This window comes from Lepidochelys olivacea (genome assembly GCF_965140295.1).
Source record: "Lepidochelys olivacea isolate rLepOli2 genome assembly, chromosome: 1".
In the NCBI taxonomy this organism is placed as follows: Eukaryota; Metazoa; Chordata; order Testudines; family Cheloniidae; genus Lepidochelys; species Lepidochelys olivacea.
Genome location: NC_140411.1, coordinates 311,467,744 through 311,480,893, shown reverse-complemented (window position 1 = coordinate 311,480,893; position 13,150 = coordinate 311,467,744). Strand labels below are relative to the sequence as shown.

The 13,150-nt window shown below is 45.4% G+C and overlaps 2 protein-coding genes across 8 annotated transcripts in view; both read left to right on the top strand.

Annotated features, from left to right (window-relative positions):
• CADPS2 (calcium dependent secretion activator 2) overlaps positions 1-13,150 on the top strand; it is a 584,713-nt gene that overhangs the window by 158,428 nt on the left and 413,135 nt on the right. The window lies entirely within an intron of this gene.
• On the top strand, positions 3,024-4,082 carry RNF148 (ring finger protein 148; the record flags this gene model as incomplete). Its single annotated transcript, XM_084617466.1, has 1 exon — positions 3,024-4,082. The coding sequence occupies one exon, from the start codon at positions 3,024-3,026 to the stop codon at positions 4,080-4,082; it is 1,059 nt and encodes a 352-aa protein (XP_084473592.1).

Sequence of the window (13,150 nt, the reverse complement as noted above, 5' to 3'; positions counted from 1 at the left end):
CAAGTATGTGTTGGGAGGTGAGTGTGAAAAAGACTGTGTGTGAGAGAGAGAGAGACACACACACACAGAGAAACTGTGTGTGTGCTTGCTGCTGGGGAAAGCTGTGCGCTGTCTCTTTAAGACACTCACTGAAAGCTCTCCTGCTCTGTCCTGAGCCCTGTTATCTCCCCTCCCCTGCTCTGTGGAGGTGGGGTACATGGGCGGGGGATGGGGGGGGAGAGAGAGAGAGACTGTGTGAGGTGGCTGCTGGGGAAATCTCAGAAACAGTGCACTGTCTCTTTAAGAAAGACACTCAGCCACTCACCATTCAGACCTTACACTGTAACAGCTCCCAGTCCTCCTGAGCCAGGCTGTATCTCCTCTGCCCTGCTCTGTGGAGATGGGGTACAGGGGCGGCGGCAGGGGGACACCCTGACATCAGCACTCTCCTCCCACCCCATCCCCTGCTCTGCATATCCAGCAGGAGGGTCCCAGGAGCAGCTGCAGGATGGAGCAATGTGGGGGAAGGGGCACCTGAACACAAATCAGCTGGGAGGCACTTAAATCTCTCCTGCATGGCTGCCCAAGTCTGCAGCTTACAGGGAACACGGCTGGGCAGGAGGTTGGGGTGCAGGCTTTGGGGTGGGCCAGGGATGACGGTTTTGGGGTGTAGGAGAGGGCTCTGGGCTGGGGGATGGAGCCTAGGGGTTCGGTGTGTGGGAAGTGGCTCTGGGCTGAGGCAGGGGGTTGGGGTGTAGAAAGGGTAATGGGCTCTGGGCCAGGGTGCGGGCTCTGGGGTGAGGCTAGAAATGAGGGGTTCAGGGTGTGGGAGGGGGTTCTGGGCTAGGGCAGGGGGTTGGGGTGCAGGTTCTGGGAGGGAGTTTGGGTGCGGGAGGGGGTGTGGATGCAGGAGGGGACTCAGCTGGGTTGCGGGAGGCGGTGTGCAGGAGAGGGTGAGGGATGTGGGCTCACGGCAGCTCTTACCTCAGGGAGCTCCCTGGGAGCAGTGACATGTCCCTCGGCTCCTAGGCGGAGGCGCGGCTAGACAGCTCTGTGTGCTGCCTCAGCCCATGGGCGCTGCCCCCGCAGCTCCCACTGACCACGTTTCCCAGGCAACGGGAGCGGCAGAGCCAGTGCTCGGGGCAGCACGCGGAGTCCCTCTCTCCTCCGCATAGGAGACAAGGGACTTGTCGCCTCTTCTGGGGAGCTGTGTGGAACCAAGTAGGGAGCCTGCCAGCCCCGCCAACTGGACTTTTAATAGCCCAGTCCAAGGTGCTGACCAGAGCCATCAGGGTCCCTTTTCGACCGGGTATTCTGGTCGACAGCTGGCAACCCTATTCCTTAACTGTCTTATTACCACTTAGATCTTTACCAAAGGATTTGTATCTGCATTTCCTCTGATACCAGTGGAGTTCCGGGAACTTTAAAGTTCTTCGAGGAGCGTCCCTGTGGGTGCTCCACTTTAGGTGTCTTGGCACATTGCGCTTATAATTGAAGATTTACAGTAGCAGTGTCTCGGTTGGCTGCGCACGCATGGCGTCTCACCACACTCCGAGCGGCTACCTAGCATGCGCAGCCAACCGACCCCCAGTTCCTTCTTTACTGCTCTTGGCTTGAGTCGGAGCAACAGCAGCATCCCTTCTACTTTGTAGAAAGTTTATATTCCTTCCTTTTTATTTTATCTTCTCTCTTCTAGTTAACTTCGGTTACCATTACTTTTAGTTTCTTCCATAATTAAAAAAAAAAATCAGGGTAGTTTTTTCACCTCCCGCCTCTGGCAGGCCTCCACCAATGACTGCTTAAACACGGGCTCCCCAGTTTCTCTCCAGAGCTGGACCTTCCTCAGGCATGCCTGGTTCCCCTGGATTTAAATGCTGCCTGACATGCAGGCTATCTATACCTGTTTCAGATGGCCACGCTCAGTGGGTCCGCCGTCTCAGAGAGACCCATATTCCTCAAAAGTGTCCTCATTGTAAAAAACTGACTGTCAGGACGCTAAAGGCCAGGGACCGCCAGTATTACTCGTGATGGAGAAATCCCTCAGGCCAACCTCCAATCCAGATTCCAGGACGCCTCCTGGCCAATGGTCACCAGCAGCAGCCTCAGACAAGGGCTCTACTACCAAGACTGCTTCGAAGAACCCTATCACTAAAAGGCGACCAAACACCCGTTTCAGTCATTGCTACAGCGAGACCTGCCTAAAAAGAAACTGTCTCCTGGCAAAAATTCTGCCCCGGTACCGATGACACCAAGAGCCTCGGACCGCGAGGCACCGGGAATGTCCGGTACTGAGATTTCCCAAGGAGCCAAGGACCCGGTACGGGCAGGTTCTCAGTCGGGTGAGCTATCTAAAGCCAAGCTCCTTAGCTTGGCACCGACCATGAAGAAGATTGTCTCGGCACCGCCCGCTGTAATGGCGCCACCTGCTGCACATATACAGCTCAGCAAGACCTCGGCACCAACAGTTCTGACCCTCTCCTCTCAGATTGCGCTGCCATTCCTGGCACCGAGCTTCCTGATACTGCAACTTTTCCCTAGATAGGCAGACCTGTCAGTTTCTTCTACACCAGGGACCCCACTATTCGGTACCAATGCTACCGCAGCGAGGCCCGGACCAAGCCAGACCATCACCCCAGGGGCTTCGGTGCCACCTTCTTCCAGTGATGATGTTGAGGAGGATGACCCAGGACTATGTAGAGAACTAAATCAGTATTTTAGTGGTTTTAGCAAGTACAATTACAGGTATGCAAATGAGTTAGTCCTTGTTAATATGTTGGCTCATGAGCATCTGATGTCACAATCCCATTACCTAACAGTGAGCTGTTTATTATTATTTTGAAATCAGCCTTTTAACTTTTTTTTAAAGCTATATTTTCCCTCTTCTGTTTGTAAGAAACACACTAGCAGACTGTCAAAATGCAGGAGACCAGTGGAATTTATTCTGTTTTTACAGGCTTTTAGTGTTTTATTCTCTTTAACTGTTCTTAACTATGATCATTTTTGTTTTGTTTTACTGGTTATGTAATTTTTTGGCTGAGAAAGGAATGAAGTTGCTTGGGACTAGTGCTTGGAGAAGAGAGGACAAATCGTCCTGGTTGCTGTGTCTTGGTGTCTTTCTGGTGCTGAGTCTGCATGTCTCCCGAGCCAATGCCTTTTGGGTTGCTCATCTGAACATATCATTTCAAATAGGGAACAAGACTGTATGGGAGTTAGCTGACAATGGAGTTTTTGGAAAAAACTCCCCATTGCAGAAGGTGTCTGGAGTGGTGGTGCCACCAGAGGGAATGAACCAAATTGCCTGCAACCCTTTAACAAACTTCAGCAGGCCTGTAAACTCTGAGAGCTGGATAGCCCTCATTAAGAGGGGACACTGTACCTTCACAAAGAAAATAAATGTGGCAGCAGAGAGAGGAGCAGTTGGCGTGATTATCTATAACCATCCAGGTACAGGAAATGGAGTATTTCCTATGATGTACCTGGGTTCAGAAGATATTGTTGCAATTATGATTGGCAATCTGAAAGGTGTGGACATTTTACACTTGATACAGAATGGCATCCAAGTAATAATAGCAATAGAAGTAGGAAAACGCTATGGTTCCTGGATGAATCATTACTGGGGGTCGCTTCTCATCTGCACATGGGTAACGGTGGCCTATTTTACCTTTTACTGTGCTGGAAGGCTAAGGATAGCAAGAACTCATATCAGGAGATGCCAACAATTAACAGATGTCAAGAAAGCTATTGGTCAACTTGAGCTTCGCATATTAAAAGAGAGTGACAAGGAAGCCAAAACAGATGCAGAGAACTGTGTAGTGTGTCTGGAAGTATACAAGCCCAAAGACGTAGTGCGCATTTTAAGATGCAGACATATTTTCCATAGGAAGTGCATTGACCCTTGGCTGCTGAAGCACAGAACATGCCCCGTGTGCAAATATGACATTCTCAAAGCTAGGGAAACTGAGCTGCTTGTTAAAAATGAAGCAGAGTCTTTACAAGCTGTAGTGCCAAATGAAGCTCCTAACACCACTTTACTTAATGAAGAAGATAATCATAATGAATATGTGTTAGTACAAGGTGCAGAGAGACCATCTGTGGATGAATAACTTCCTTCACAGATGGATAATCAAACCATTTCTTTGGTCCTTCATGTTGCTTCACCTTGATCACCTAGTTTGTAAAGGTCAAAATTAAACTTATATTCTTGAAATAAATTCCGAAATTCTGTCAGCATAAATTTTGAACTCTTTTTGCTAATTTCAATAATGCTCTGAAATGTAGAACGGATGAACGTGAATGAACTTGGCAAGTATTTCTATGATAATGAGTACTTTTTATGTGACAGTTTTTGGCAACTTAAATGTCACCGTTTATACTTTCTATATAAAAATAGTTAGAAAAACTTTGTCCTGAAAAAGAATTAAATTGTCTCTGTAACTTATTACATATGAAAAATTTCAGTCTTTACTTTACCGGATGGAGTAGAACACATTTGTGTGTTTTTGTGCAGTAGCCTGGTATGGCAAAGATATACAACTTTTCATTTTAATATATGGATATCACATCCTTTTGGTTAAATTATACCTTCCTAGCTAGGTAAAACACATGATTTTAAAACCAGTTAGGTTTTTTTTTTTTTACATCTGCTACTTTGATTTAAATTGTATTTCCTATTCTCAGTCTTTTTTCTGTTGAGGTAGGGGTTTGGAGGGCACTGCTCAGATGAGGTGGGAGACAGGAGACCAGAGAAGCATTGAGGCAGCATTGGGCAGAGTTATAGTTTCTGTTGGGAGTCTGCTTAGGTTTAAGGAACACTTCTTCCCTTTTTCTCTTCCCCGCTCCCTCCCACCCCCAACTTTTATCCTTCAAAGACTCAGGAGAGAGCGAGAGAAACTGATCGTTGATACTGATTTACTTGCTACATATGTAAATTGTCCACACAGCTGATTCTACCATTGTACTAATACAATATATTGTTTCCTTGTCCTCCCTCCCGTGCCCACATGTTTGTGTCTCCATCAGTTACATATTTTCTTGTCTCTTAGAATAGATTGTAAGCTCTCTGGGGGCATGGACTGTAATTTCTTACATTGTACAGAGCCTGCTAGCACAATAGACCCATGGAGCCCTGATGTGATGGAGATCTCTATGTGCTACTGTAACCCATGCCTGGTTGGTGTGGTGCTCTGTCCCCCTTTAGTGGCACCTAGCCCAGCTAGAGATTGATGAGTCTGCTACAGCCTTGGCTAAGAGCCATGTGGCTTTTAGCTCATGCAGTAGAGGCTCGTATGCCAAGCTTCAGAGGTCCCAGGTTTGATGCTGATGACTGGGATCTGTCGGCATTACAGTACAAAGAATAAATAATGAGAATTATGCTGCCACCTTGCCATTTCTTAGAGTACAGGAGGATTAGAGGAAGGAGCCTTTAATTCCCCAGCTTCTTCCACATCTTCTTCCTATGGCTACTGCACTAGCATAATACACTTACTGGTTCCTCACCTGCTCTTTTCACCTAGACACGCATGATGGAGAAAAGGGACAAGCAACCGCATAAGAAAATAAAAATCACCATACTGGAGGAGTCTAGAGGTCCATCTAATCCAGTATCCAGTCTCTGACAATAGTCAGGAGCACATCTCCAGAGGAAGGTGTAAGGATGCTGCAGCAGGCAAATGTGGGATAATCTGCCCCCTCCCCCACATTAAATCTCATCCTAATATCTAAATTGAGATTAGTTTAAACCAAGAAGCATAAGGTTGATATCCTTTCTAAAATGTTGTGTTACTAATTATAACTGGATCGTCTTTATCCATAGAAGTGTACTATTCCTTTTTCAGTCTTGCTAAATTCTTGGTCTCAATGATTTGTTTGGGAATGACTTCCAAAGTCTAATTGCACGTTTTTTGAAAAAGCAGTTCTTTTTATTGGCTTTGAATTTGCCGCCTTTTAGTTTCATTAAAGATTGTCTTGTTGCTGTGTTATGAGATAGGGAGAATAAATGTTCCCAATGTAACTTCTCTACACAATTAATTCTTTTCTTTTTAACATATCTCCTCTTGTTCGTCTCCTTTCCATGATAAACAATCCCACTCTTTTTAGTCTGTTTTCCATAATGGGGCCTTTTCAAACAAACAAAAACCATAAGTAAGGGGGAAAATAACTTCAGCTGAATGGCAGACAGTCTAATTTTACATAATTGAACAAGATGCTTAAAATAATATCAAAGATATTTAAGGTAACAAACAATAAAAGTTTGCGTTTGTTTTGCACAAGTCCTAAAGTAATGAGAGAATGGTTCCAGTGTTGTTTGCAAGTTCACTTTCTCAAAATTTATTGCAGGGTTTTTTTTTTTTACCTGTTAATAAGGAGTTTGTAAAACACATGGGATGAATTTCAAATGTTTGCATAAGTAAGTGCAACACCAATTGGTCAGGGCTGAATTTGTCTTATTAGGTGATTTGGCTCACTAAGTGGATTGATGTTTGGGTAAGGGAGACCAAAGAAAATGTTTAAAGTCGCAAATGTAGCACTATTACAATTTATCAGCTGTAATACTTTAGTAATACCCTGATCTGAGGAAACTAGTAAATATTGGTATTTTGTAGATACAGTGGGTAGATATTTATCATTAATAGGGTTTAGCTACACAGAAGCCTGCTGGAGGGAGGCCACAATAATACAAAATGGAAGCAGTGAGTTTGTTTTTTTTTTAAAAAAAGTGAAAAGAAAACTTAAATTATAAGTTTACATGATATTGTGGTCTAATGGGTTTTTGTATCTTACAAACTGGTTAAATATTATTGAAATTACAGTTGCTGAAATTGAGATAATGTAAATTAAATTGTTTAGTAAATTGGCTTTCTAATCTTTTAAGTAGAAAAAAGGGTACTTTGTCATCAAAATCTCTTAATGTTCATGCACAGCCATGTGGACTTCATTAAATTCAGTATTAAGTTTAGTGAATACTACAGTGTTTTCATGTTTGAGTGGCAAGTCCTAGGTCCAGTAAAAAACACAAACAAACAAAAAACCTCCCCCCACCACACAACCACTTGTTTGGGTATGTATTTTACATTTTTCAATGCTAGCTTTTCTTAGTCCATAGGAACGTTACTTAAAAGATAAATGTGTTACACAGCTCCATTCTTGTAAGCTGTTTACTCATTCCATTATTTTTTTAATTCAAAAAGTGAATTACTAGATTTTATTTGAAGGATAATTGATAAGAATAATTGATCCAGTGCTATAAGACTACTGTGAAGTGTTCCAAACCTATCATAGCAGCAAGATTAATCCATAAGTTTATTCACAATGATTAGGCTAAAGGAAACTTTTTAAAGGAAATTATTTCAATAGATAAAAAATGGTAATTTCTGCAGCTGTAACAGACGATGCACTTGTGGCCAATTTTACGATAGTTAGGTTAAGCCCATGCTTGAGCCCATCTCATTTAGTGAGGAGGATATGGAAAAGAGTATTGTATCGATAGAAGGTTATTGTCTAAGTTTGTGTGTTGACCCAGGAGTCGTTTCCAGGATTGAGATTGGTGATCCATTTAAATACTTATACATTTTGGTGATTTATGGATTGTAGCAAATGCAAGGGGACTAAACTCAGTAAGGGTTTTTTTTGGAGGGCAAACTCCCAGTGCCCAAAAAAAGGGGAAGGGTCGATGGGAAATCAGGACCCTGAGACTGACAGTCCCCAGGAACAATGGGGAGAAGCAAATGCTCCAGGTCAGCCTGATAGACAGGGCGGGCAGGCTAATCAGGGAGTCAGGAGACCAGGGAAGTCCCGTCCTCCGTGTGAGCTGGAATTGCCTGGGGCAGACAGAGTGGGGCAGAGCTAAGGAGAGAGCAGGGGCCCAAGCTGAGCTGGGGAGCAGAACTGTGCCAGATCCAGAGGGGCCAGAGATGCAGCCCAGGGAGCAGATCCTGTGCTGGGAGCAGAGCTGCAGCCACAGAGACAGAGGGGCCAGAGAAGCAGCCCAAGGGGCTGGAGGCAGAGCCAGTAGCATCATCAGTGCTGAGGCAGAGTGGAGCTGGAGCTAGAGCCAGGTGTGGTGAGCAACTGGGGCCAGCCAAGGGGGGATCCTGGGCAAAAGGTCGAGCGCAGAAAGACCCCCCCCCAGCCAAGGGCTCTTGCAGGCCAGACTGGGAGGGGATTTTAACCCGATGGGGGGCTGACGCTGGGAAGAAGGGTCCCACCACCCAAAGCCCGGAAGTGTGTGGCCACCACCAGAGCAAGTGTCCAACCCGCAGCATCCCTGCAGCACAGCCAGGGCCTGAGAAGAAGGCCTGGGACTTACAAGGGACAGACTGTGAATTGCCCTGACGTTCCAGAGACACTGTTTGTGATGTTGCCTGCCACTGAGCGGGGTGGTCTGTTTTCCTTTAACCTTTCCCATTTTTCCTTACCATTAATTTAATTAGCAATTAACTTAAAAAGAGAATATTTGCTTTAAATTGTATGTAATGATCAGTGGTTCAGGGAAGTGTTCAGTGCACAGAGAGTACCCCAGAGTGGGGACACCCTAGCCCCTGTCCTAGGTGACCACAGCAAGGTTGGAGGTCGAGCCCCCCAGGAATCCTGGGCCCAGCCTTGTTGGGGTTACAAGGACTCTGCCAGACAGGAAAGTGGTAAGGCTGCCCTTGAGGACAGGGAGGCCTCTGGGTAAAGGAAGTGGGAGCAAGGACTCAGATCCTTCTGCTAGCCCACTTCACCGGGGTAGTGCAGAAGCCAGGAAAGTTCCCCACAATAGCGGAACCATTCCCCTGCTTACACAAAGTCAGGAGAGCTCCTCAGGAAAGGAAGCTGGCCTCTTGTCATCAGTCTGTTCCGATTGCATCCTATATGCCAGCCAGGCACTCTGATCTCCCCAGCATCAGATGCTTTGACACCAGCGGTCATGTGGGGTTTTTATGTCTGTGGATGAGGTCCATGTTAGGTCTCCACTGTCCCACTGACTTCAGTCTGACAGCCTATATGCTGAGTGGGTAAATATGGTAGACTGGGATTGTTCTGGGGAAGTGAAAAATGTTTTGGTATAGAACAAGAAATCTTTCACAACAAAGTTCTATGCCCCAACCTGAACAGGCAGAAGGTATCTTAAAAGGCTACTACTGGCTGACCCATCTAGTGCAGTGTTCCATAGAAATAAACTGATCCTTTGTCTTCACCCATTGCTCCTGGAGGGTGGTTTTACTGTACTGGTACAGCTTTGCTGGTGTAGCTGCATCCACATTAGGAGTGCTAGCTGGTATACTGGTAAAGCACTACCACTGAGGTTTCCGTGTTTCACTTAGATTAATCCATGAATGTTTCTTATCTCCAAGCCCTGGTAGCTACCTTGCTAAGGCTAGGTTATGTAGTTTAGCTAGTTAGAACTAAGCCTAGTTTTAAATACAAGAACAATAGGGGGAAAAATCTTCTGTAAACTTACTGTTAAACACATTCTTTAAACCAGTGCACTAATTATCAAAATGAACAACCTGATTTAGGGAGAGGATTGGGTTTCATGTATGCCCTAGTCTGCAGGAATGAAAGTGAAGGACTGGGGTGCTTATAACAATGGCTATGGAAATGGGTGCTGGCAAGAAAGTGTATGCAATGAGATCTAAAGTCTATACCTTGTAGAGATGAGTAAAGTATGAACCCAGACCACGGGAGTGCAGAAATTCAGCCAGGAGGCTCCCTGAAGAGTGGCTTGGGTACTGTGGAATGGTGATAGATGGAGTAATGGAACCATTCCAGCTACGATGTCAGTGCTGTCTAACTTCACTGCAGCACAACATCCTTCGGACAGCGGGGTTTACTATAAGATTTCATGAAATTTTTTTTAAGCAAGGAAATCCAGGCACAAAAACTTAACAGGCGCTATAAGTTTCAGGAGAAAAACCGCAACAAACACAATAGAAAGCATGGAATTTTGCATTTAAAGTGAAATGAATCATATGCCTTCAATACAAGGAACAAGAATCTCTTAATGTCTTTTTAATGCATTGCATTGTCATATTTATAGTACATATGGTATATTTCACTCTTAACTGTGAAATTCCCTTCCTTTGTAGTTTTTCTGTCACAAACATAATATTTTGTAAATATAGCCTTTATGTATGAATGTTCCTGGTTTTTTATTCATTTTTATCTTAAGACAGTTTTCTCCAAAGTATGTGATAAGCTGTTTATATTAAGGATGTTGTGATTTATTTATTTTCAATGACTTCTATAGGGAAATTATCATTCATTAAGAGTCTATCCTGAGGCTGGATGGAGGCATTAAAGAAGTCAGATCAGTTCCTTCTCAGTAGATACATATGAACTTTCGATGGTGTGCAAATTGTACCCTGAAGTTTCGTGTCTTTGTAACATCTTTGTAATCCACTCTAATAATGTGTCATGTATTTGCTGAATTAAATACCTTGAAATATTTTGCGTTGTAATATAAATACAACTTATAGTAAAGGTGATTTTAGAGGATAGGGTGTTGATGCATCTTCCTTTCCCTATTAAATTTTCATACAATTAACATTTCAAAAGTTGATATATTCTTTTTTACTGCATAAGCATGTTTACCTTTGTTTAATTTGATTGATAGAAAATAATTTTGAGTTAATCTATAGTCAACATGCTTTATAAAGCATAGGGACAAGCTCCAAAGCAGATTTTATTAATGTACTACTTTTAAACGTTTTACTCCTGGGGGAATTCTGCACAACTGCACATAGGCAGAATTTTGTCCCCCGCAGATTTCTTTGCTTCCCCACAGAAAAATGACTTTCTGACAGGGAAGCAAAGGGAAGCCACAAGAGCGTTCATGTGACCCTCCCCAGCAGCATGTTTCTGGTGTCCAGGGCAGCCGGCAGAGAGGTAAATCAATGTGGAGCAGGGGGCGGGACTGGGGAAGACCCAGCTGGTGGCTCCTACCCTGCGGCATGTTCAGCTGCTAGTCCCCGGCTGGGCTGGGGAGGATGAGACTTCCTCTTCCCCTACAACATACCTGGGGCTGGGTTCGACTCACCCCCAGATTTCTCCCTCGGCTGCAGGAAGCTCTGCAAACTCCCCATGCCACTTCCTGCACCCATTGCTCCTCAGCTGCAGGGGGAGGGATCCCTGTACAGGGATCTGCTCCCTCATCCTCCCAGCCCCCATGCATCCAGATCCCCTCATTCCTGCCAAGCCTCACCCCCACACTGAGAACCTCCCCACAATGACCCCCACTCCTCCTGTACCCGGACCACCTGAACAAGCCACCTGCACCCTCACCCCACAGAGTTGCAACCAGCTGCACCTGGATCCCTTCCACACTAAGCCCCCCAAACCCAGACCCCCGCCGAGCTCTATCGCCCCCCACACCCAGACCCCCCCGCTGAACCCCAACCACCTTCACCCTCCTGCAGAGTCCCATTACTGTTGCACCCAGAACCCTCCCGCAACAAGCCCCTGTGCATCCAGATCCACCCCCATACCCCTGACTGAGCTGCCTGCACCCAGTTTGCCACACACACAAACCTCTCAACCCACACATGGCTCTCCTCACACTAACCCCCTACACACTTGGATCCTGTCTTGCTGAGCCTGCCTGCCCACACCTAGTGCACCTGGCATGGAGGGGCAGTCCCCGGGGTGTTTCTGGGGCAGGCCCGGTCCTTGCACTGTGTCAGGGTAGAGTGTAGCCTCACTGCTGAGTCCGTGTCCCGCGGGGGAGCGGCACAGTGATCTCCCATCTTTTTGCAGCCAGTGGCCTGTGCTCCCCAATGCCATGCTGGAGCCTCCACATTTATTTGACAAATACAATTTGCAGAATTTTAAAATATTGTGTGCAGATTTTTTTTTGGCACAGAATTTTTAATTTTTTTGGCTCAGAATGCCCTCAGGAGTATAAAATGCACTCTGTTGCTGAAAACTTATGTTGTATCATATGACTGAAAAACAGTGTTTTTGCAGTTATCACAACTCCTTGCTGTCTCACCCAACACGAATGTGACAAAATCTTGCTGAATGATGGCACCATGAATTGCACTATTGCTCCAGTCTCAAGCAGATCAGTGAGTGAAGGTCACAGCAAAGCATTCCAACAGTCTGCTAGAGAATCCAGGATTTACAAACTGCTCTGGAAGTTTACAGATAGAAAAATATAGCCTGTTGCAGAAGCCAAGGAAAGTGCTACATGAATGGTTGACCTGCTCTTTTATTTAACCTGAAATCATGGACTCAAATCATATGCCCCAGATGTTGTGAACAGTGGAGGAGTATCCTCTTTGTCTAGCCAAAGGTTTACCTTCGATCTGCTGCGTGGGAGAGCCCTGGGCTCTATGGAAGACATCAAAGCTAGATTAAAGGGAGGGATGTTTGCTTTTCCCTGTGCAATTGTTCTTTTCTCCTCCAGACTGTATAATAAAATTTCCAAGGTGCTTCATAAACTCAAAGTACTATAAAAACATTTATGCAAGCATTAATCTTCACAGTATACTTCTGAGGTACCTAAGTAGTAGTAGTATCCCCTTTTGCAGCTAGAGCAACTAAAAGCAAGAGGCTAATGGCTTGATTTACAGACCTTCTGAGTACCCGAAAATTTTGTTGAAGTCAGTGGGAGGTGCAGATACATACCATCTTTTGAAAATCACACCCCGTGTGTCTTGCTCAAAGTATGACAGAGCGTAAGTCTCAAAACCAGGATTAGAATTCAGATCTCCTGACTTCCAGGTCTTTGCTTAGTCCAGTATGTCAGTGACCTTAGGCAAGTCACTTACCTTCTCATTGTCTCCAAGTGACTTGGTGTCATAGATCTGGTCAGGATCCCTGCTGGCAGTGGCTCACCAGACTGCTGGGAGGGGACCGAGCCACTGGATCCCATGTGTTTTAGGCCACTGGAGTCGGAACTCGGCCCAGGACTGTCCATATTTTGTGGCCCCAAGGCACATTTTCTGTCTATCATCCCCTTCTCGGAGCTATAACCTTGTGGCCAAGCTGCCTAGCCCCTGGGCTGAGTGCTGGTCCCTCAGAATTCCCTTGTAGTTTAAATATACCCTCTCCCAGAACTCCACCCAAACCTTTTGGTTTACCTCTTCAAGGAGCCATATGGTAGGCCACATTGCTCTTTACTTAATCAAGCAAGATGTACACAGATCTATACAAAAGTAATAACCCCAAGGCACGTTTCCTCACCATTGCA